General features: G+C 36.5%; 1 protein-coding gene across 6 annotated transcripts in view; it reads right to left on the minus strand.

Annotated features, from left to right (window-relative positions):
- LOC133838634 (maternal protein pumilio) overlaps positions 1 to 26,613 on the minus strand; it is a 190,668-nt gene that overhangs the window by 160,671 nt on the left and 3,384 nt on the right. For 4 of the 6 annotated variants that reach the window (XM_062269794.1, XM_062269795.1, XM_062269802.1 and 1 more), the window contains exons 3-8: positions 23,186 to 24,055; positions 5,891 to 6,135; positions 5,690 to 5,816; positions 5,505 to 5,626; positions 1,649 to 1,946; positions 1,490 to 1,585 (exon numbers count right to left, since the gene is read on the minus strand). In XM_062269794.1, the coding sequence (XP_062125778.1) occupies positions 1,490 to 1,585; positions 1,649 to 1,946; positions 5,505 to 5,626; positions 5,690 to 5,816; positions 5,891 to 6,135; positions 23,186 to 24,055 (1,758 nt within the window). Of the gene's footprint in view, positions 1 to 1,489; positions 1,586 to 1,648; positions 1,947 to 5,504; positions 5,627 to 5,689; positions 5,817 to 5,890; positions 6,136 to 15,312; positions 15,507 to 23,185; positions 24,056 to 26,613 lie in introns of those variants that run through there. The other 2 variants (XM_062269796.1, XM_062269797.1) reach the window with 2 other exon arrangements.

Here is a 26,613-nt window from a genome sequence, read left to right on the forward strand (position 1 = left end):
CACACAAGGAGTGGCATGCAACAAACGAAAAAACGAGAAACACTGCAAGCGTGCCCCAGAGTCGACTCTTTGCACCCTCGAAAGCCAAACAACAGCTTTAAGCGTAATGACATCAGCTGCCTCCGTCCTACTTTAGCTGTTGCTGCCCCTTTGTATCACACTCTCTGGGGCACAAGTGGCAGGAGTAGCCAAGAAACGAACCGCAGGCCAAAAAGGCAAAAAGTGCAACGGTAAAGTTGCAACATGCAGCTTGCAAGTTAAAAAGACAAAAGCGATGCAAAGTCACAACAGTAGCAGCAGCAGGAAATTGTGTGTGCGGCAGAGAGAAAATGCTAAAGGGAGAGAAAGAAAAGTGATAAAAGCGGAAGTGCAGATTGCTCAAGCCTCAACAGAAGCTGCAGCAAATGCAGCAGCTGGCGATGGACTTCAAGCTGAAGCAGGGTGTAAAATGTGTAAATGTCAATTTGCTCTTGTGAGGCTCAATAAGAGGGAGATTCGAGGGCGTGGCCCTCCCACCGGAAGATAGCAACAACTGCAACTGGAGCTGCAACATCGTCTATTGATTTTCAATTTGACGCGCAGCGACTTCATCCTAAGATAAAAAGCCAAAAGCGACACTGAAATGACATTACTGACAATCGTCTGCATGGCTTGGTGTCTACTAAGTTTCAATCTGGGGGATAGGGGGATGCATGTACATACTAGATGACAGAAGCGCGGCGTGTAAAATGGGGACACAGGGGTTTGAGAGTCACTGCGAAAAATGGTCAACTAACGCTTAAAAGCAATTTTGCGGCTAATAAATCCGATTTCCGTTTTGTTTCGAAATAAATTGCATGTGAGTTGAATTTGTGGCCTCCGTTCCTCCCTCGTTACGCCGCTACCCCACTGCCAAATCCCGCTTTCCCTAGCCCAATTTTGGGCGGATTGTGACCGGAAATGGCTCCCAGGAGGCTCCATCACAAACAGCAACAACAGCAGCGGCAGCTGCACAGCTGCTTTCAGCCGGATGCGGTAAATTAGCAGCTGCAATGGGTCCGACAAATGCACTTATAAACAGACACATGCACACTCGCACAAACCACAAAAACAACATACAAAACACATGACCTCAATTCGGCAACTCTTTGCAACAGTTGCATGTGAAAGCTTGAAAATTGGCTCATCCCAATACTATTTTTGAGACAATGAGAAGGCAAGGCATTTTGATACTTTGTTCTCTTTGAGAACAAAGTTTGACACAACAAACTTCTATTACTGCTATTTCTTAAGGATATATCCTTTGAAGCCTGAAAATAGGCTAAATTTTATACAATACATAGATTGATTTTAGAATATAATAATAATAAAAACACAACAAACTTCTATAATTGCTCCTGCATAGTTTAGTTTAGTTTATCGTCTGCTCATTACAGGGTATTTTTTAAAGGTAATTCCCTTACACGTTGTCATCAAGAACACACGCTTAAAGAATCAACTCGTTACTCACCTGTACATCAAAATTTTGCTGCTGTTGCTGCAAGAGATTGCCCGGAGATTCCATATGATTGGGTCCAGGTGTGGCCTGATGATTCAACATGGGTGACTGCAAAGGGCGCAAAGTTAGAGAAATTGCACACAAATTTAAGTAATTGTGATTGAATCTTACTTGTGCTGCCATTGGCATTCCAGCACCAACTCCATTCAACATTGGCTGTTGCAATTGACTCATCTGGGCTGCCATCTGCTGATGAGCATAGGCAGCAGCTCCGCCGCCTGAGTTGTTGCCACCGACACCGCCGAGTGAATTTGCAGCTCCCATGCCATGACCCTGACCATGTTCCATGAGCATGTGATTGAAGTGCGGCATTTGGGGGAATCCGCCATGCTGGGTTGGATCCAATAATGTGGGAGGGCGTGGCAGGGTCTCTTCAGCGGGCGAGGGTTGACGGGATCCAGGAGTACGGCTAAAAGATGTTATGAAGAAAATCAGTAAATATCAATTTCAAAACCAAGTACAGTTCATGAAGCACTGTGCTTGAGTAACAATTCGTTTAAATGCCATTGTACCCCACTACAATATACAAAACTTGTGGAACTCAGTTCCACAAAATTTATCACGGTCCCAAACCACTGCACAGTTTTGGAGCGACTGCTTCAACTGGTTAGCCAAGACACACACTCCAGCCGTGACACACAAGCCATTGTACTAAAATTTTCTTTAGCACATCACTCTCAAACTGTATGCAAATGAACCTGACATTATTACGAAAATTAAAGCAAGATTAGCAGATAATCATAATAAAGAAATTGGATAATTAATATCAATTATAAGTTAGCTATAAAGTTTCGTATTCACTGCCCAGGCTAACAGCTGTTGCATGCACAGCGAGCAAACAAAAGACTTAAGTAGCAAACTTGTTAGACAAATATATATCAGCAACTCACAATGAGCAGCTGGCCAACCGGCATGTGGCTGTCTCGTCGGCCATGGCGTCATCACAACCACAAAAAAAACCAGCAACCACAGCAACAACAACAATAACAATGACTATAAAATAAAAATAACAAATTGAGTCGTATTGGACGTGTGGCGCTTTATATGCAAATGACACTAAGAAAAAAGTAGACAACAATAATATTAAGACACAGCTGCTACTTAAATCACATAAAATAAATAAAGTATTGCATTAAGTTGTTAGTTAGCCTGCAACAAGCATTAACCAAATAACAATTATTTCATTCATAGTTCGTGTGCAACTCCAGTCAATGGCTCTGCAACTATATGTGTAGATGCAGGTGTGATTAAACTGTTGACTCATACTCATAATATTATGCCAGCCGTGGGGTCATTAACACCAAAGCAGCAGCCAGTGCAGTCGCCGTGCAACTGTGATGACTATGACTAATCTTCGACTGGCCAATAAGAGCACGAGCACTTCAAGTTGCCATCAAACTGTATGCATTGACTGTAAGTCTTTATATTCTTACTAAGTAGCTTAATTGCAGGTGACTAATTAAACTCAGTGCAGGTGATTTAGTGATTATAAAACTTTAACTGTATTCTACATCGAAAGTTCTAAGTCTACTATGCCCATAGATCGAATAGTTTCATCAATTACATGACTCAACAACAACCCCAACAAACATTGATTCACTAGTTAGCCAACGTTGTGCAAGGTCAGTTTTATTGGCAACTGTCCCATTGCCAGAACAATATTCTAATCTCTCTATTATGCAAGAGAAATAAATTTTCACTTTCAAAGCAAAAAAAAGAAAGTGACAAGCCAAAAGTAGATAAAAAGGTCAGCAAGTTGGCCAAGTTAGGAGCCAAACGAAGCAGCCAGACAGTCAGACAGATTTAGACACACACACACACACACACACCGAGTTGTTGTCTCTGAGTAGGTCGACAGGTGCTCGCTCGGTGTAGTAACTGAAGCTAACACAAAAAAGTTGCTTTTGTTGTGTGTCGGTGGTTGCCTCAATTTAAGCGGCCGTTGAATTTTCGCAACTAAATTTCATTACGCGCTGCAAAACGTGAGCAAAAAATTACGAGAGGCACGGCTAAAAACAAAAACAAAAACGTCTATCTACATCAGCTAAGGTGACTTTGAGATACTCTGTATGTAAGGCATGTTTATATTCAATGTGTAGCCACAAAAAATATGTGCTTAAAATTCAGAGAATGGTTCCTAATCTAAAATATTTGATCACTTCACAAACGAACAGAAACTAAAAATCTTGGTTATAGATCGAAAATAGATCTTACAGAAATAAAAGCATAAACTTAAACTATTTTAGAAATAAGTAAAGTTATTATTATAGCGTTGGTTTAGCACTATATATAACGCCAAGATTAATAGCGGGAACTTTTTCTGTTTTACAATAAAATATATAAATTCGTTAATTTTTTTCTTAAAACTGAACAATAATTCCAAAATCATTTTTACATCAAATTAAGATGCTAATAAAGAGCTATAAGATTCATCTGTATTCGAAATAAAAATAGAAAATTACTCATATTTTTCGTTTTGCATGAATTCATCATACTCTTTTGGAGTACATACAGGGCATTAACAAAACCCGCCGAACCAACAACAAGAACACCAAAACATAAATGAAAACTAATCGAAAAACTCTACAAACAAAAATGTTCAATAGGTTTGTAAACTTCATGTTGTTGTAACTGCAGCTGTTGTTGTTGTAGTTGTTATTTCTTGTCTGTCGAGACTGATTGTTGGTGTTGTTGTTGTGAACACTTACATCATAACAGTTATTACGTTTGGCATTGAAACACGTTTTGGCTGCGAAGACCGGCAATGAAATTGCAACAACAGCAACAACAATTGAAAGAGAAAACCGGCAGAGCAGACCAACAATAAGAAGAACAACAGCAGCGACGAGAGCTGAAGACCAAACCACGCACTGACACGGACTGGTTTTCTTTCTTTTTTTTAATTTTCAATTGCTTTAAAACTGTGAAATGTCTGATATTTGTTGGTTTCATTTTTTGTAAAGTGCGTGTTGTAAGCGACCCAAAGTGAAGATGTTTGTCAAGTGTTTAATCGAAAGAGGAGGATGAGATAAATAAAACACCGAAAGATGTTATATATAAGCTTATCGCACGCATATATCGGTTGTGGAACATTGAGTTATATTAACGTTAAGTAATAATACATTAGTAACCTTTCTCAACATCAGTTCAAAGTTCTTCACTATTAAAACGTGATTAGAAAGTTGTTACCCAAAAAAATAGTATTAAAATGCAGCTCTTTATAGATACAACTTTAACAAATGAATCACTTCTTTTGATATGTGAGTGCTCTACAACGAGCGACAGTCTCAAATGAAAAGCAAAGCTTGCCATAAAATGTGGGCCAAGTGGGCAGCTTGACAATGTGAGCGCTGAATGGATGGACAAATGGACGGTTTGCTCTTTCTCTCTATACATTTCTATATCTCTTTCCCTCTTCTTCTCTATCCAGTTGTGGGCAGAACTGGCGAATGTCGAATTATAAAACCACAGACACATGAATGTTAAATTTAAATGAAATTGAAGCTTTCGTAAGAGAAATACAACCAATTCATTTAGATATTTTTGAGCAAGTGAGAGATACAAAAATACATACACATATGTATATGTCGTAACAATCACAACATAAATGAAAGTTGTGCGAATAGTTCTCAAGCTTTTGAAAAATTAATGAACCTGTTATTTATAAAAAACACAGCCAGAGCTTCTCTTGAGTTTCCACTTGATATGCCGTGGCGAATATAAGCCACAAAATTGACGTAAATCCAGAGCGGAGTTTCCCCCGATCTCTCAGTTTTTTTTTCTTTTAATTTTAAGAACGTGTTGGGGACCTTGAGAAAACCAGTTTGAGCGATGGCATAGGCATTCTAATGTCAATGCCACTGCCCAGACCAGAGCTAGACAGACACGACAGACGAACGAACGGAGGGAGAAGTAGATGGAGTTGTTGTGTCAGCTGGTTGAAGTCGAAGCAGGATTGAACACTCACTTGAATCCCTTGTCATCGTCAATGCCATTGACAACAACGCCGTTTGTATTTGTGACCTGGTCGTCCTTCTTTAAGCCGTTTGTGTCAAACGGAGAATTTGCCTTTTCCTTATCATCGTGTGACTGCAAAAAGAAAAGCACCAAGTGATTACAAATAATTTCACAATTTTCAATACCAACACTCACCTTATCATTATCGTCAAACTTTAAGTTACGCAGACGCGGCTCCAAGCCAGACAAAGGACTCTCCTTATTGGTTGGCGAACCGCCCAGAACATATTCAACCATCTTAACGCAAGTGGAATCCCGAGGACTATTTAAATAGGTGACAAGAAAGAAACATATGTTAATTAATAGATACAAACTAAAAAGCGATTAAAGAGTCACCTTAGAATGCCCGCATTTCCGCTGTTCGAAGTATCCGAGGCACCGCCGTGTGGATAAACTCTTGGCCTGGGAGGTGCCAGAATATTCTCACCTTGGGTCGACCAAGTGTGATCCTTCCACACAGACGAATGATCCCCAACGCCGGGTATTTGCATGGGATACAATGTGCCACCCGGTGTGCTCGAAGTTCCGCCACTTTTGCCATCGGATTTCTCCCACAACTTCTTGGCTGTCGATGTAGTAATCTGCAAATAAAAAGAGCACGAACAAAGTTCAAGTTTTTGTGTCATAAATAAATCATCAGCAGTTGCAGTGGCAGTAACAAAGTTTTCCCTATTCCCTTTTCCCTGCCACTGCAATTGAATTATGAAATCATCAATAATTTGCATGTTTGTGGACGTCGCCATCCAATCAGAAACCCCAATTCCATTCCACTGCTGTCGCTGCCCAGTTTTCCTGCTTTCAGCTTCCTCATTTACTTCCTGTGCTGTTGGCCTCTTGGCTGAACTGATAACTTTGGTTGGCTTTCACAGCTAATCCTATTTGAGTCAAGTCCAGGCACTGTAAACTTTTATCATGCTCAACTTTAATGCCACATTTCTCTCGTTGCCCCTGGCTCATCTCCTGACATTTTCTTATTACTGTTCCTCCCACCATTAATGCTGGACAGCTACCATCCAAGCTTAGCTAATGAAATCAAATCAGCTACAGCTTGGCTCTAATGATAACGTGACAATTAGCTTTTAATTGAACTTTATTATTCTCACTTATCTTTCTTAGGACCATAAAGTCAAGTTTTTAAATGTGGCTATTTCAATATTTATTTCAAAATGTATAACATTGTTTACAAGAAACTTATTTTATTTATGCAACAAGGATGTTTTTCGTATTAAATCAATAGATAATGAATAATAGCTGGCAACATACATATATATAGAGAATACAGCTCCACATTTTTTTAGAAGTCACACAGCTGTAAGCAAGCATAGCCCTGTCAACACGATCGAGGGAAACTCTCTCTCTTTTTCTTGACTTTGGAGTTTGAAGTGTCGGTACAGCTTATTATCAGTATGATTCAAATTTTAGAAGACTCAAATTTTAACTTAAATTGTCTTCTATATGATTCTCAAATCCTATTTTTTTTTTATATATTTTATTTTGTTTAAAATCTTAATTTTGCTGTCAGCAAAAAAATGTTTTCTCAGGTGTTTTTTTAATATTACTAAAATTATCTGTATGATTCAAGTTTTAGAAGTCTCAAATTTTAACTTATTATGACCCTCAAATCGTGTGTCTTTTTACTATTTTATACAGATTTAAAATTTTGTTTCAATTCTTCATTTTTAGTGTCAGATTGTTTTCTTCATTTTTTTTTGTTATTACTAAAATATTAGCATGAAATGCACCCGAAGTTCTTTAGAGATGTGATAAATATATAATTTTAAGAGACTGGAAAAGTATTCTCAAATCCTGATTCTATCAATGAAATAATGTATGAGTTACGTAATAAAATCGACAGCTAACGCATGCATCAAATAAATCTATAGCATTTAACCCTCTCAGTTGGCTATAACATGTCTCGTTTGGGCCACTGACCTCTAAGCAAAAAGCCATTGCGAACATACACACGAAGAAGTAAAGGGCGGCAGATGAGAGATAGAGAGTTAAATCATATGGGACCAAAGCGATTGACAGTAAGGATGAAGAAGAAGGGTAAAAAGAGACAAACAGAAACAGAGATAAAGCGAATGAGAAAGAATTGCACATGAAAAACGTTTGCCAGCTAGTTACACATTTCTCAACAGTCTGTGGCAGCTGTAAATAACCAACAACTTATAAGCTTTTGCCTCGGCTTTGGCTCGTTGACAAACTGCAGTGCAAATGGACAGACAGACAGACAGACAGGCATGACAGATGGACACCGAGACACAATCCGAGACCGATTGTGTCAAGTAGCTGAGTTGAGCTGAGTTGCCTCAGCTCGACTCCATTTGCAGCAACTTTAGACTGCGGCGACATTTATCGCATGGCAAACATAACTGACTGACAAGTGTTTTAATCAGTTAACAGAAAGAGCCAGAACTATTCCCGAGACAGAGAGAGTGACTGAGAGAACGAGATTAAGTAAGGGGCAATTGACAATATGCAAATTCGAAAATCATATTAAATCATATCATATCATTAAAGCTTCACCATATCCCAAAACACCCGCACACAAGCGGCCTCCCTCCTCATTTCTCGAGGGTCCACGACATGCGCCGCAGTCAGGAAACTTGCCTAATTAACTTTTATGCCACACACATTTTTTCGTCATACAATTTCCCAAAGCGAGTGTGTTGTCATAATGCGTCAACGCGACACGTGCCACTCGACTGGCAACATCGTTTTAAATATTTAATAATCCCATCATTGAAAAGGCAGCAGTCAACAGTTAACCCACAGCTCCACTCTTCTCTCCTTTTTCAATTCCTCCAATGGAAGAAATTTAAAAACAAATTGGAGTGCAGCAATGAAGAAGAGTTTCAATCCGTTATAAAAGTGAAAAAAATGTAGAACGGAACTTTATACAACTATTTCCAAATATCGTCGCGTCGTTCTAACGAATATAATTTTCTATAGCAGTCTTTTCACCGAAAAAAAGGCAGCGTCAACCTTGCAATAAAATTTGCAAAAAGGTCAACTACAAGTGGATAAATAAAAACAGTGAACCAGACACAAAACGAAAAATTGTTGTTTGCCAATATTTGTGGTATGAAGCAAAAATCGATAGTAATTATATATTAGCTTAAGTGCGCACAAATGTTAATGCCAATTGCGAGTTATTAAATACCCTTCAAAAACATAAGTTAAATAAATCTAAGGCCTTAAGATTTCTACAAATTATAATTAATAATATAAATATTCTAATAATGCAATACTACTTTGTATGTATTGTAATACCGATGTATGTACTCGTCAACTAAGCTTCACAATAGGTAAATGTAAATACAATTACAAATCAGCTTAAAGTGTGAAAGCGTCAACAAAAATTGCTTGCGTAAACTTGGCCTGTTACACAGATTGTCTAAACAGCAACAACAAGCTCAATAGTGTTAAAAAAAAAAAAAATACCAATTATACCCAGACACAAATATAAACAAAGCACAGCTAGCTGAAACGGTTTGCTGGGCGTATACGCAATGTGGGTCACCCCAAGTAGACAGCAGAAATATTGAATGAATTTAACGCAAAAATATTATTAATTTGTTTAACTCAATTGCACTTCAAAAGAAAACAAAATAAATCAAAACTTGCAATGCGTTTTTCTCTTTTTTTTTTGTGAATAAAATAGAACAATAAATAAATTGCGGCGCCCAGCAAAATAAATCGACGAAAAAGAATCAAAAAGCTCATTTAAGACTACGACCAGCAAATACTCTATCAACATTTAATAAGTTCAATGTTTAAACTATCTTATCACATCTTTGTCGACGAATTTTTTCAGGGTATTCTCCAGAAGCTAAATGCGGAAAAACAAATTTGATGTTTTTGCATTTTTGACGGCTCTTCATTCAAGTTAAGCCCCCAACAAAATGAAAAAAAGTAATGAAAATAATTTGCATAAATAATGCGGCAAAAAATTTTAATTAATAAGCAACAAAACGAACGAAAAGAAAAAAGAAGAAATTTAGAGCCATCGCAGACAGAAACAACGAAATGAGTCAACACAACAACAAAATCAGTGAGAAGAAAAATCAAAAAAAAATATACACATGTTCATACACAAACATGTATTCTAAGCATGTACATACGTGTGTGTATGCCACACCTCCTTTTTCCTCCCCTTATCCCATCAGCCCTTGAAAGGAAAAACAGCTCAAAAGAATTACAAAAGCCAAATCGTTCATTAACTTGTCCTTGACTGTGAAGAGACAACGACAACTGCGCTCACACATGCACATACACTCACACATAGATACACACACACACACCATTACCAAGCAATGGAATAAAGAGTGTTAGGTGTAGCGAGAAACGGGTGTCAGAGGGTGTTTGAGAACGAAAGAGAGCAACAACAACAACAACACCTCGGCAAATAAACCGGCCCCAAAAACATGCGTGAGAGACAGATATAAGCAAAGACAACAAAATGACGAAGAACGTGTACAAAGCAAAACGACGACGAGACGCACAAACATAAACGAAGAAAAACATAGCAAAAGAACGCAAAAGAGCGAGAACAATGCAAAACGAGAGAGCAAATGAGGGAGAGCAAGAGAGCGCGAGAAAAAGAAGAGGGTGAAATAGGCTCGTTGAGTAACAAAAACCACCGAAATATCGAATAAAAAAACCAAAACAAATAAAATACCAACAAAATGTAAAAAAAGAAACCAGTTGAAAATAATTTTTTTTATTTAAATTTAATGTGATATTGTTATCGTTGTTGTCTTTAGGTAGGCCGGTTCTTGAAGTTTATTGTAGTCCAACTATTTATATTTGTTGTATTATTACTCTTTGTTAAAAGTTAACAATGAATTTGAAGAGAATGTGTGGTAAAAACTGGTTGGTGAATAATCAAAATTAAATACGAAACATTTCTGATGTTTAATTGATTACAATGTGGAAAAGTAAATGAAATTGAGAACAATTTTATCGGGTAACAACTTTGTTGTAATTCTTTAATCGATCTTAAGATAACATTTATTAACTTGATACATACAAATCCTTCTTATTGTAGTCATAGCTTGAGTAAATATTTAAATAATTATACAATGTATAAGCAAAGTAGTTACGATTTCATGTGTCTCTTTAATAACCAACCTTCATGCCAGTTCCATTCAAATTTTTACAACAAAATTATACCCTTAACTTAGACAACCCTTTCGCAACAAGCGAAAAACCTTAACAAGTTTTCGGTTAATAAGCAAAAAGAATGCTATGGGCGATTCAAAGGGGCATCTCAACAAACACAAAATCATATCTTACAAAAAGCAAACAGTGCACTTGACATATATAGTAGACAACAACAACAATGGTCAGAGAAGTATAAATGAAAAAAAAGATACAAAAAATATGTTTGCACATAACACAACATTAAAATTGTGGCCATATTTTGCGCACGCAAAGCGGTTGACTTTGAATTTTATTACAACAACGAAATAAAAAAAAGAAGGATCCGTCAAAAATCAACGGCTTTTAGATGCTCTATAATTCAAATAGTTATCGCTCCTCAAACTAGAATATGAATAAATTTAGGTTTGACCTAAAGAAATTTGTAGTCAAAATCAATTTGGATAAAAAAATATTGTCTGATATCACTTAATCATTATCCGTCATCGAATGTTACAATTTCAACAATATGAGGTAAGTTTAACTACTGAATAGCACAAAATATTTCGACATATTTTAACCGGTGTTTACAAGGCATCAGTATGTAATGAATATATTAAAAAATGGGAACAACAAACCTCAACAAATTGGCTATATATATATAAAAAAAAAACTAAATAGTTAAAAATGCATGGCAACAAACATTAAAATTTCGACCAAGCGCGTTTGAAGACTTATTCAATGCCCGCACGAGTCGCTCAAAGAGTTTTTCTGCTCGAGTTCGTTGAGTTCAGAATTTGTTGCCACCTTTTTGTCGTCATCAGGTGCAAAGACCTTTTGCGTGTCATTCGGGGCACACAAAGTGAAAATAAAGGAACAAAAATAAAATGAAAAGTAAAGTAAAGCAATAAAGCAAAGCAAAAAGCAACAAAAGCAACGAGAATTCCTGTAGTCAGCAACAAATGTGACTCCTAATGCCTGACAGTCCGATAGTTCTACCGGATACCCAGGAAAGGTACGTGCAAATGTGGGCGTGGCATGTCATAGCACAATCAAGATAATGTTCAGTTGTAACAAGCTACATAAATAATAATAAATACAGCAACTAAAAGAGCTTACTTCGAGAGAGAATGAAATCAAATTTATGAATTACGAACAGCTGATAAAAGATAGGAAGCAAAGAAAGTGAATGAAATGAAAAAAACAGTGTGCAAAAATAAAGAAAAAAGTTGACGGAATCGAATTTTCGACTTTTCTAATTAATACCTCATTGTTAAAAATCTATGGATAATCATATATTTATTCAGTTTCACATTGAAATATAATAAACAACAAAAATTACTTCTTAAGAACCTTTATTAAATTAACTAATAATCATAAAGTTCGACAATTGCAAAATTTTTTACTTTTTAAATTTAAATTTAGAGCTTTAATTACTATTGATATAAACATTTTCTATCGGCAATTACTTGCATAAGTTTTCCAATTATTTCCCGCTGATTACCAATAAAGTTGTGTAAAGTCGCACAAGAAGTCACACTTCTTTACTGCCCTTGCTATTGTTAAGTTATTTAGCTGACTTAGATTCTCTCTTTCTTTCTTTCTCCTATCAATTTGATATTTCTTGAGTCAATTCAAAAACACTTGACTTGTTTCAAAGGCAAAAGTTTCCAACGAACTTCCCCCTGGCTGCAACTGCAATATTAAACAAACAAGAAAGTTACAGTCGAGTGTGCTCGACTGTGAGACACCCGCTACTCATTTTGAATGAAAGCAAAATACTGAAAAATATACCAAATGGTATATTTGGTATACTGATAAGGTACTACATTCAACATATACTATTGTGTACTATATAAATAACCCATTATAAATAATAACATCGACAATTATGTGATCGCAACTAAATGTTCAGGAATGAATTCGAGTTTTGTCAATTTGTGGGGGCGGAAGTGGGCGCGGCAAAAAATGTGAAACAATCTTGTCTGCAAACATAACAGGTGATATCAAGTGCAAAGTGTGTATACCTCTATTTCTTATAGTCTCTGAGATCTAGATGTTCATACGGACAGACGGACATGGCTAGATCGTCGACGCTGATCAAGAATATATATTCTTTATAGGGACGGAGATTTCACCTTATGTCTGTTACATATATTTCCTGACGGCACAAAGTTATAATACCCCTCTACCCATAGGGTAGAGGGTATAATTATACAGTTGCAATACCACAATGTTAGCTTGAGCCACGTGACAACCCCATAAAAAGAAATTGTGAGGGTGATTAGGGGGGAGAAAGAGAAACAGCACACCCAAAATATTGGCAATTTTATTGTGATGTTTATTAGATTTTGCACAACTCGTCTCATACCACCGACCACAAGTTGGCAGTGTCTTCGTCTTCCGATGTGTGACTACAGTTCAAAATTTCTTCCACTCTCAACCCTCTCTATTTATTCTGAAGACTTACTGTCCATTGCAGCAAACATTTCCGACGCCTACTTTCACAACTGGTTCATACTATGTGCTAAATCAACTTGAAACATCAAGGTGTTATTTAATTCCTTGTTGTCCATTACATAATAACTTGAATGATTGTTATTACTAAAAGTTAGCAGATTAACCTTTATTCACACTGCCCGCAGTGCATCAAATAACAAAGTTTCAATTAATTTGAGAAACATTTTAGCATAAACATTTTTATATAATCAAACCTATTTATGTATCTAATAAATCAATTCTAGTGAAACAAATATATCGAAAGACTTACTTTTGTCTAGGATGCAAATGATTATTTAATTAAATTCAAAAGAGTGTGAAAAAAGTGAAATTAAGAACAAAATCCAAGCTCAAGAAGAATTTAAATATCATCACAATAAAAGAGAATCTGAGATTTGTCGTCCAACAGTTTTGAGTATCTGATGACCATAAATTAGAATTGATCAATTTGTTGCTGCTCTCATAGTTTTTAGTTGTCATCGGCAGTCGTGGCTACATGCCACGCCCATTCAGAGACATTTGGCTAATCAGGGTGCGATACAAATGATGACAACAACGTAATCAACCGTGAAATAGACTAGACTGGCTGTACAAGGGAGACCCCGATAGACAGACATACAAATGTTTGCATGTAGATTGGATTGTAGGTATGTATGTGTGCACATTGCATATAATTGAAACCGGAAAATATATATATTTTCATGTAAATTCCTTAAAAAAAGCGAAACCAGTACCAAGAGGGGAGCAAAGTAAATAAAAATAAAGGAAGGCAAATAGCATAAAATTTGTGTACAATGGAGAGCCCGTTTAACCCATCTCTTTCTCTATTTCTATCCCTCTATGTCCCTCTCTCTCTCTCTCTCTCTCTCTCTCCCTGTCTCTGCAGTGTCCCCATCAGAGTTCTTATTTTTTCTGTTTCTGTTTTCAGTTAGGGTTAAACTACGTGAAATGCATATAAAAACAATTGGCCGGGCATAGGGAACCGCAAAGCATTTTTATCTATGAAAGTCAGGGCAGAGACTCTGAATGAACTGAAACCACGGCTACTGATGCTACTATTGCTGCCAGTCGCTGGTTTTTGTGGTTGGGGTCATATTTTTGAGAGATTTGTGCTATTATCTAATAGCAGTAGTCGAGCAGACAGCACAACGAGCAGAAAAACATACATATTTCTGACCATTAGCGAAAATGTTTTATAGCTTATTTTCATCTTACGTAAGCCAAGTTCGGTTTTTGTGTCTCAAACCAAACATAAAGTTTGGCCGCTTATGTAGCTAAACTAATGAAGTGCTATGAGCACTAAATACATATATTCCTTTTGGTGTGAGAATAATATTAGAGTAATCGATTTATGAGATTAATCAAAATGATTAAGTCATCGGAGGTAGTTTGAGTTGTGAACCGCTAAGTGACACTGACAAATTAGTTCCATAACAAATTTGTCAACAATATAAAAATGTGGCAATCGATGAATTTATTTTACCTAACGTTGATGCTTATTAAAAAAGCGCCTTCAGATAAGGTTTTGTTACTTCACAATGTAATTAGATCAAAATGAATCCTAAAATTCAAGTGATAAAAAGCTATATGATGTAGAAAGAAATTAAAATTAATTAAAGAGAGCGGATAATAACAAATCAAAGTGCCGCTCGCACCTGCGAGCAATTAAATTGTTAACATGATGGGTTACTTTGATAAAAAAAGATAACAGATTCTGAACATCGAAATAAGTTTAACCTGGATTGCTCTAATCTTTTAAATATCCTTTCAGCAAGGTTATAAACTGCTTGACCAAGTGGACTCCATAATTTTTATAATAAACACTATATCTCATAGTTTCTTCACATAGAAAGATCCTAGATAATCCTAGGATATTTATTATCCTTACAGTAAAGGGTATAAACAACTTCGCCTAGTTATCTCTTCACATTCTAGTATATACACTTAAGTTAGCCGTGCTTAAAGTCAATATATCAACAATGCGTATACACTTGTTTACATCAATCAAAAGTGATACCCAACGAGAAAAAGTAGAAGAACATGTTAAAGCGAAAGGGAGAGACTGAGAGTAGGAGCGAGATGGAACGCGAAAAAGCCAGCTACATTTTCTTTACCATTTCCTGTGTTAGTGCAACATCCTCGGCAGTGCGCGCATCCAACATAAAGTCGTGAAGTAGCATCATGAGTAGGCTGGAAATCAACAATAACCGAGACGATCCAGAGAGCGAGAGTGAGAGACAGCCAAAGTAATGGAACTAACACACACTCACACACAAAAAACACGTTACACAGAGTTCTTTGGCTGTTGTTGTTGGTAGTGGTGGTGCTAAATTTATATCGTGGAATATTTATGATTTATATATGAATTTCGATGTATTGATTTTAGCTTTTCAACAGCTTCAATTATAGACAAGCATCAGCTGTGATTTTCACACAGAAAACACACACACACAATCGTATTTATATACACTTTGCAGGCATTTACAACATTTAATTTTTTCTTTATGCGAAGCTTGAGGTAATTTTTCACGCGCTCGATTGTTTGCACTCTCTTCTGGCCGCGCAACCGGCGTGGAAACACTTAAGTATATACAAATACATACATATGAATGTATGTACAAAAGTACAAAAAAAAAAACGTGCTTAACGATCGCCACAGAAAGACGGACGGATAGACAAAGGCGGTGGCGGAGGCGGGGTTGCCTGGCAAAAATCGTACACCATGCAGACGAGTCAACTGTTGCGGCCAAACTAAAAATTCTACGCGGCAAAAGCGAAAACTCGACGAATTGCAAAAAGCCAAAGAGAGTAAAAAAAAGTGCGAGAGCGTAAGCGCGAGAGACAGACAGACAAGAGAGGAGCAACGTTGTAGCAGCTGTTGCTCGCGGCGATAATACATAACACATGTACATACAAATTTATGTGCATACATACATAGATAATAAGTAGCAATTTATGCTGTTTAGATAGTCAGAGCGAGCAGTGACGCAGTGATGATGAGAGCACAGCAGCGTCAAAGCTTTAAAGCTGGGCGCAGCCCCCTTTAAACACACGTGGGTAAAGCGAAGCGCCGCTTGTTGTATACTCAGTATATCAGTGCGCTTATGTTTGTATGTGTGCGTACGTTAAGCCTCATTTGGCATAGTTTTACGTAATTTGAGAGCGAAGAGAACAAACTATTGAGCGAGGCTTAGCGACGCTATCACTGTGTGGGCACAGAAAGAGAGTGAGAGCGTTGCTCTCGCACATATGGCATCGGTTTGCAACAGTGTATGTTTTGTGAGCTTCAATTGTATCAAGCAGCTGTTTCGTGTTTCCAAAATCAAGACGAAGAAGAGTGCATCTCATCAAATTGTTGTTAACTATGTAGTATGTGAGCATCAACCGAGTGAGTCAGCTAATAAACCTCACCATCGAAAGCATGTTCAGTAGTAAACAGTGGCGGGCAATTAAAATCATTTGACTCAGAGTCGCAAAGAGCAGCAGGCGGCAAAACTAATAACAAATTAATTTGTCAGCAATTTGACGCTGCATTTAAAATGTTTATTTAATTAATACCGATTAATTGGTTATAGATAGACCGAGAGTCGCACACAAAGCTTGGAGCTTAGAACAAATTTTGCATATATGAGTATTGTTATCAAGGCAAAAATAATGAAACTATATCAAAGTGACGCTTGAGGGCTAAACGTGAAATGCAAATCAATCACAACAATGTTAGAGTACAATTCGCAGCCGACAGCGTTTGCATCAGAAACCAACATATTAAAAATCATAATCATCTTCGTCTTCGCCATCGAGTACATTATTCTTAGGAGAGCGCGTTCTGTATTCTTTAGACTCGTGCTGTTGTGTTGAAAAATTGCAGGCAGCAGGCAAACATTTTCGCTAATTGGCAAACGCGGCAAGCCAAAGAAACATAGAAACAGCGCCGCTGCCACTGTTAGCGTTGACTGCGACTCAATTAGAAGCGAAACGCTCAGACGAGTCTCTTGATGGAAGCAGGGAGGAAATGTGCATGGAACGAAAATCAACATTCAGAGTGTGTGAAATTAAAGACTATGGCAGCAGTGCTGCTCGAAAGGGGCAACAAAGTAGAAGAACAAGTGCAACAGCAGCAGCAGCAGAAACAGAATCATTACCATCAACAACAACAATGGCAGCTAATTGTTCTACTCTAGCACAAAAGTGATAAAGTTAACAAGCCTAATGATGATAATTTCAAACCTAACAAATGCACTAAATGCACACTCAACTATCGGGTGTACTATCGATAGGCAACTAATTATCGCTTTCAAATAGTTTATGATAAGTCTGTTTTTGCAATAAGTACAAAATTAGATGCTTCCTATATAGATTGAACGCAACGTTAGCCTAATGTAAAATATGAAATCATCGGTTCATATTTGACGGGAGCGATAGATTATTAAAGAAGAAAGTCGAACTCATAATAGCCTTTTTCCACCTCACTCAGTTTTTCTACGTTTTTTAAAGTCCCGTTTCGGGGTTTCCATCTGCACGAACCGAGAAATATGGGCAACGGTAAAATTCTCAATATGGCCGCTCTGAAATGTCAGCTGTTCAAATGTAAACACGAATTGGCGACAATTCAAAAAACAGCACGCGCATTTTAAAATGGAAAATTTTTTTAAATTGCAGGATTTTTATGAGGATTTTGACGAAGTGGAGGGAAAATTAGCGGAGTATAGAGTATAGGCTATTGCCAATAGTAAAGAAATCGCCATCAGTTTGGGGCTATGTACATAAGTAGATTTGCTAGCAGTAATGTAATATTTACATAAATACATTTACTTTTTAGCAACAGCATGGGTGTTTTTGGGAGCGCGATGTTCCTGGAAACAACGAATCATTTTTTGAAGATAATTTTCGAATTAATAGGGAGGAGTTTGGCACCCTTGTGGAGCGCCTTTGTGGATTGGCCAAAAAAGGCACTACATTTCTCCTCCCATAACTCGAACAACATAGCTAGATATTGACGGCTTGCGAGTTTTTATTTCATCTAAAATATAAACAATTTGCTTTAAAAAGCAAAATCAAATTTTTAGTTTTCTATTTTCATACCTTGGCGCACTTTAATGTCAGCTGTTTTGTTAGTGGTGAGCTCTTTTTCGTTGTCATATCGATCAAAATATCGCATAATTACCCAAAAAGTGCGTTAGCTATTTCTACGTAGCTCGCGAACGTAGAAAAACCGACTTTTTTTCTTATGGGTTTTTATATGGGGCGAGCGTAACATTCGGCCTGAACGTGAAAAAACCAAAGAAAACTAAGCGGTGGAAAAAGGCTATAAAACAGCAAAAAGCTGAAAAATAAAAACAAGGAATGTAAATAACACAACTGCCATCACTCATTTGAACTTTTTGGAATGAATTGATTCCAGGTTTTTTTTACAAGTTACCCAAAGTTTCTTTACATTTTCCATACGTTTTTACATATAAGCAAGGCCACACTCTACTTTTGTAGTGTCCTATTCATTATGATCAGTAATTTGAAAATAATTCAAATTTAATGTTTATTTAATCCTATTTATAATTCAATAAATTTAAAAACGAAATCGTGGTCAAGAATCCCATCAAATTAGCTCAGTTGCAAATATTCCAAAAAAGCTCGTAAACAAACCCAAAATCAGACACCATTAGCAGCAGGCAACCAACAAAAACAACAAACAATCACAATAAAATAAAAGCTGCGCTCAAAATGAGACATCATACTCACACACACGCACACCGATTACGCAAAAAGGCCCCAGTAAGGAAAAGAAAAAGAAATAGCAAAATGAGAAGAGTAAGTACAATGCATAGCGTGCAAAAACAGAACGACAATTACAACAACAACAACAGTAAGAACAGACAGAAAGCAAATGCAAGAAGTAGCGCAAATAAAAATAAAAAAAAAGTAATAAGTATACATTCGGAAGAGCATGGAAACAGAGCGAATGCAACCATAAATTGCGAACGCGCCACATGCAACGATACAACAGCAACACTGCGACAACAACAACAACAATAACAAAACCTGAAACTGAAACAAAGCGCCACAGACGTGCACAGTAGACTGTGCTTGCAGCCCATAGCTGGGGCATCTGCCGGGACCGCCGCACAGTTAAGCGCAAATCAATGACCTACGACATCACTAGCAACGAGAGCAAACGCACGTTGGGGCTGAACGAAAGAGAATAGCAGGGAAGCAGAGGAGGAACCGAGGCCCTAGTAATAGTGTTGAAAAGATGAAAATTGTTGGGGCCTGTCCTTGTCAAACACATACATACAGAGAATACAAAGACAAAGCGCTAAAAAAAAAAAGAGAAAAGAAAAAAATAAAAATAAAGTGGAGTAACAACGACAGCAGCATAACAAAAGCTCAAGCTAAAGCAGCTGCACACATCAGGCACACACATACACACTTTAATCTGTCTCGCTCACTCTTTTATTGTACTACTCTGTCTTTGTGGTCCTGCTGCTATCCTGGCATAATTGCAATAAATTTGTTTTGTATTGCGTTGCTGTAGCGCAAAAGGAAGTTGTTGCAACAAAAAAGGTAGCGACCAGCTAACAATAATGGGAGTAAAAGGGATACAATTTGAAAACGGGATGCATCACGCCAAAGTCGAACACGAAATACTCTAACAATCGACTTTAAAACGAGACTATTAGTCTCAAAAATTGTGATATTTGTTGTTTCTTAATTACATTTTCATTATAAAATTAAGTTTAAAACTTCAAATTGATTACCCAATTTTATTGCAATTATGGCCAACATATTTATTGAATGCACTTAAATATTTCCTCACTGATTCTAGCTAAAAGCAATATTTTTGTTCCTTTTCAATTTTCTAAAATAATTATTTTCTGCAGATCATATTGAACTGACGAACTAGACGCAATGAAATTTCATAAAATTAAATAAATGTACTATTACAGGCTGCATCAATTGATTGTGAATGAGTTGAAAAGAAAAAGCCGCCAATGCATTTCACCTGTGGTTCTGTAAGTCTGAAATCCCACCTGGCCAACTGACCAGTTACCAACTAATTCTTTGTTTTGCCTCTCTCGGAAGGAAAAGTCGCTTAACGTCGCATGCCAAATGTAAAGCAGAAACTTCAGGGAGCGAAATTCTCTAGTTAAAATTGTTTTTCCCATTAACATTTGTGACATAACATCAACAGAAGAAGCATACCAAGAGAAAAAGAACAACTACAACAGACAACCAACATCTAGAGGAAGACGAAGTAAGCAAAGAAAAGTGAGTTGAGCTGGCGCAAGAGCTCATTAAGTCCAAGTGGAGTATTAAATTCTTTTTATTTATAACTGCGAGTTGTTTCTACGTACAAAGTATAAATACCTCCGCAGACTTGGCTTCTCTTTCTCTCGTTCTCTGTGCTTTTTGTATGTGTACTATGTACAATGTAAGCTTATAAGGTAGAAAATTGTAACCGGAATGCAATTTTTAGCGGAACAGAGAACTAAAGACTGCAATATCAAGAATTCTGTACCATAGCGAGAGGCAAAATAACGTTAATGCAAGAAATTATCTCTCAGTAGAATGACCAAATTTATTTATATAACCTTTAAAGTTACGAATATGCCATTGAATAGAAAAAAAAAGAATTCTTGGAAAATTATTTTTACTCTCAAAATGTAACACACTTCACAACAAATATATACTTTAAAATTCAATTGAAAATAAATGTTTCCCGAAAATTATAAAACAAAATTATAGGGTATACATTTCAAACTGATTCTCTTCTGCCTTAAAAACTATAAGATTCTATTTATCAATGGGGACAGAATATAACAACTTTAAGCATTTGCTTAGACTTCGTAAGTTTATTACTAGCTATAAACAACATCTAAAACAAGTTTTATCCATTAAGGTTATACGATGGTTACTATGCTCCTGCAATTCACAAGCTTTGAAATGCCCAAAGACAATAATAAAATCGAAAGATATAAAAAAATATTTCATTCGCCACACACACTAAAATATAATTTCACACATCAATTTGTGGATGGAAAAATAGGAAAGATTTAAAAAAAAAACTTGAGAGGGCAAAAGCGAAAAGAAGAGAGAAAAATGCTTTGCAATTTACAACTTCACTATTTTGAGGGTAGGATACTCGGAGTGTTGTACAACGGACCATAAAAGCTAACAAACCAATAACAACACCATAATATTGATTAACCAAACCTCATGAGCATGTCAATTTCACGATATGAGCGAAAAATGCCTACAACTCGAAGAATAACAATCTTTAATGAACTCAGCAAACTTACTGGCGATAAACTTTTAAATTAAAATGTATAAACTCAATGTCCTGCTAATTTGATTATCTAAATTTCAGCTTTAAGGCACCACTGTAACCAGTGTTGCCAGAGTCGCTTTTTCCCGTCAAAATTGGCTTTTTTAAAATACCATTTACTTGAAAAAATTTCAAACAGCGGGCAGCGGGAATTCTGGCTTTTTTTTTACTTAAATGCTTTTTTTAGATATTTTTCTATTTGCCCAAAATTAAGGGACAATATTTGCTGTAGCTGTTCTGTCGATGCTTGCCAACATTTTTAGTGACAAATCAATTGTACAGTGTTGTTAAGAACGCGCCAATTCTTATCGTAGCGTCACTAAAGGCGAAAGTGAGTAGATCTTAAGATCAGTGTGTTTTGATTGTATTAAAAAAAGTCAAAAGACTTTAAACAAAAATATCGAACGACACGAAAGACAGTTACTGCAAATGTACTATCACCGCAAAACTCTCTGATTTGCGCGCACATGTTTTGACCAAAAAGCAAAAGTTAAATACTTTGAAGACGACAGCGCTATTCGTTTTTCTACTCGTTGTTTTCTACTTTAAATGGAAATACATTTTATTCTAAATCATGCATTTACAGTTATGGCTTGCGCAGACTTGACAAATGCTGCTATAGATATAGTATAACCTTCCTAATAAATTCCTAAAAATGATAGGAACTGGATAAGCATATGGCAATAAAAATGAGAATGAGGATAGTTTTAATGAAAAATCAGCTTTTTTATAGCTTTTTTTCCTAATTTTTCAGCTTTTTTGCATCGTTCTTTCCGCTCTCAGAGACTATAAGAGATAGAGCTATAATTTGTTATGGTTGCACGCAGATCATGTTTGTTTCAAATTTTTGCCCGCCCACTTCCGCCCCCGCAAATCAAAAAAATCGAATAACAAGCGTAACTTTAGAGCTACAGCTGCGGTTTTTTGGTATATACAATAATAACTATAGTAGTTATGATTCCTGCAAATTTGGTTGCGATCAGATAAAAATTGTGGAAGTTATTAAAGAAATAATTTTGTATGAGCAAAAACGCCTATTTACTGGGGGTCTTACTTGCTTTGGCTGACAATCTGTTATATTGTGCCGTCTATGGTATATTTTGAATGCGGTACTATATCGATATACCAAATATACCATTTGGCATATTTTTAGTATTTTTGTAGTATATTCGGTATATTTTGAGAAAAATGCCGCAAAGTATATTTCTTTTATTTAAAATGCGTAGCGGTTATCTCACAGTCGAGTACACTCGACTGTAGCTTTCTTACTTGTTTTTTTTTTTGCATAGACTGCTTATAAATGAATGTGTTTTATTTAACCAACTTCGGACAACTTTATATTAGCAATTGCAAGTAAACTGAAAATACCTAAAGGTAAATTGAAATTGATTCTGATGGCATATTTAAGATAACAACATGCATCATTACAAGATTAAAACACAAATTTCAGCAAATCCAGAGGAATGTGCTATCCTCATAAATGAACCACAATTGCCTATTTTATCATCATCAATCATAGACGATAAGCACAACAGCGACAGATATGTTAATTGATTAGCCCGAAAAGTGGTAAAAAGCTTATCTATCTGCTGGTATGAACTGCCACCAGCTTTCGAAGACACAAATACAACCCATATCCATATTTCAACATAGATTAAACTACTCACCGCTGCATTCCGATTGGCAGCAGCAGCTGCTGCTGCGGAGTTGTTCATATATTGATTCTGTGGCGGCATTAGAGCTGCTCCCATCGCAGCGGCTGCAGCAGCAGCAGCTGCGGCATGCGGTTGTCCACCCATGTAGACGAAGTCCTGTGGTCCACCGGGTGGTCCTAATGGTGGTGGTGGCTTTGGCATGCCTCCATTCATTCCTGGATGCAGTGCTCCCGCATGATGATCGTACATACTGTTAGTCGCCGGAGACTGTGCATACGGCGGCATGTGGCCCAAAGCAGCACCAGCGGCAACAGCGGCAGCCACTTGGTTGTTCATGACATGGCTAAGCAGGTTCGAGTTGTATTGATGCTGGCCGGGATGTGTCTGGCCCTGACCTTGTTGCTGTTGCTGCTGTGCTTGTTGCTGGCTTGGATGTTGCTGCTGCTGCTGTTGTTGTTGTTGCTGTTGCTGCTGTTGACTGGGATGCGGCTGGCTCAGCCCGCCAAGGCCATTCCCATTTCCCAACCCACTGCCACCGCCCATGAGATGTTGAGGCGGTCCCTGATTATTCTGTTGCTGAGGATGCTGCTGGGCAGCAACGGCAGCGGCTGCCTGCGACATCATGTGATTATGCTTGGCCACAGCGGCCGCCTGCTGCATAGCAGCCATATTGGCAGCTGCAGCTGCCATCGATGGATGATGTAGCCCTCCATTGGTGCCACCGCTTGCTCCAACATTTCCCATGCCGCCGAGACCGTTGCCAGCACCCATGCCTATGGTGCCAATTGCACCGGGTCCACCATTGCTGCCGTTGCCGGGTGGTGCGCCGGGTGCAGCGTTTGCTGGGTTCATTGGTGGATTATATTTCCATTTATCCGGATTCTGGAGAGACAATCAAATAGAAAATACATGCTCATTGTTAATTCTTGCTTATTTGTTCAGATCGTTAATTTCAATAATCATCTGTTACCTAATATGACTAAAATAATACATTTTTTCTCTGCCTTTGGTTAACCCTTTACCTTTAACTTGGACATTGAACAGGCGCCAAGCAAAAGAACCCCAAAAAAAATTGAGAATTTTCGTCTGAAGCCTAAAACCCTTGTAAGCCATCTTCTCCTTACAGTTTAACTCAAATCATTGTGGGACGTATTATTATTATATGCAAGGATGTGTAAATGATGACATATACTAAGTACACTATTTAAATTAGAGATGTTGTGCACCCTGTGCACAGTGGGCATTCCGAACAAAAGGTGAATCGCGTTAAAAAAAAATTCAATTTAATTCATTCATTTAATTTAAATGTAAAATACACAGAAACAAAAATATATACAACAAATTATAAATGCTAAAAACTATGCATAGCAACTTTTCTAGTGGTTTTGTTTAAAGGTTAAACTACTTAAGTAGTAGCTGGAAAATTTGTTTCAATTTGTATGGAATATATTCGATTTTTAATAATCCTTTGCACAAGAAGTGCGAAAAACAATACAAATTCACTATTAATTAAATATATTTATTATGATGAAAAACAATTGTCGAACTTTATAAATTACCTCATTCCTTGCATTAAAATCATTTTTTGGGTTTCGCTAAAATCAATGTTTCAAAACATCGATAACTTGTGATTTAGTCTTGAGCGAATGTCTTCACTTTTTGGGACTATCTTGCAAATCGTTCGATTTATGCTGCGTGCCAATTTCAAAAACACTGTTTCAAGAAAAACGCGTTGAAAGTTTTGATATGTATTTACATTACATGTGACGGTCCTCCCACTAAAAAAGGTATTTCACGGGCATTTTTTGGTTTTAGGTAAACTGTCTTTTAAGAAAAAGAAAATTCGCTTTTTTTGTTGCTTTAATTCTACAGTGATGTTACCCCTTAACAGGACGCACAAATTTTGTCATTTAATCTTCTGTTCAGTCTGTTAAGCTTACATAAACGTATGTTTTTCAACAAACTCCGATAGTAATGAAATTATTAAAAATCAATTATAATAACACCTATTTTTGTATAACTCTTATCGAGATTTATTGAGCTTATAAGGACAAACAAACAGATTAAGAGACGGACTTGTCTACTTATATCGTCTCGGATGTAATGGCTGACCAAGAATATATATGGCAACCCATATCATTCAGACGGTTTTATAAAAATGTAAAGATTTGAAGCGTTTATAAGGATTTAAGTGAACTTTGGAATACTAATCTAATCTACAAAATAATTGATCATCTAATGAGTTATTTTAAGTTCGTTAGTAATTCTTAACTAATTACTTATTTAGAATCTGCAGCATATTTTATATAAATTTTGATGTGCATCATTTATAATTGAACATTTTAAATAAATATACAATTTTTTATTCGTAATAAAATGACCCGAACAACAACGGAAGTCATAACTTGTTGGTTTGTGCGATCGTTTTTTTTTAAATTTTAGTTAAATCTACTTAATCTTCTTCCATCTTGACTAATTTCTAGTACCCCTTTATGTTATAAATACCCAACTTGGGATGTCTAACTTTGTAATAATTATGTTAGCCAAAACTTTTCCTAACTTTTAAAATTTACTTGTGGCTTATTGGGTAAACACAGCTGACTAAATAATCGGCATTTATTCAGCATCTATTTTAAAATCCAATATTAAAATGCGAGTTTGTTTACTCACAAAAGAGAATAATCTAACCAAATATAAACACAAACAAATACAACTTGACTGATTTGTTCAAATTATATTGAAGAACTGGCGTAAATCAGTAAAATTGAGTCTATTACAGGATTCATACAAATTAACTCTAATAGACATTATCAATCTATATCAAAACCTAGAATTTGGAGAGTAGTCTAAGTAAATAGATCGTAAAATTGAGAAATTAAACGATTTTCAAAAACTTATTATAAATGAATGACAAGTTTGAATATCTCATCACGAGTATTTCGTGATCCGCATAATTATATTATAAAAACTTAGCTTCAGTTTCTCCTAGATATTGTCGAGCAAAATGTAAAATCTACGATAAGATAATTTTGAATAATGGCTATACATTTGTTTTGTACATCACCGCGTTTAGACTGATATTTAATGCAGTTGCATGATGAAACATCATATATGTGATCAGTATCTAATGTCCTTTGACTAAGCAAGTTATTATCTAATACACTCTCAAAATGTTGAAGCTTCAAAATTTTCGTTCATTGTGGTATTTAATCCAGTTAATCCTTTTAATCTTGTGATAAATAGTGTCTGAAAATTCCGACATAAATTTCGAATTAAAATTAGCCTCAGAATGGACTAATTTTTTTACAAAGACTGTGCTTACCCAAGAATCTAACATTAACATTATTTTAACATTCTCAATGATTTTACGAAATTTCATAATTATAACCTGTATTTCGACACAGTATTTTGAGAACTAAGGCCCTATATATTATAGTTTC

This window comes from Drosophila sulfurigaster, chromosome 2R (assembly GCF_023558435.1).
Source record: "Drosophila sulfurigaster albostrigata strain 15112-1811.04 chromosome 2R, ASM2355843v2, whole genome shotgun sequence".
Lineage (NCBI taxonomy): Eukaryota > Metazoa > Arthropoda > Insecta > Diptera > Drosophilidae > Drosophila > Drosophila sulfurigaster.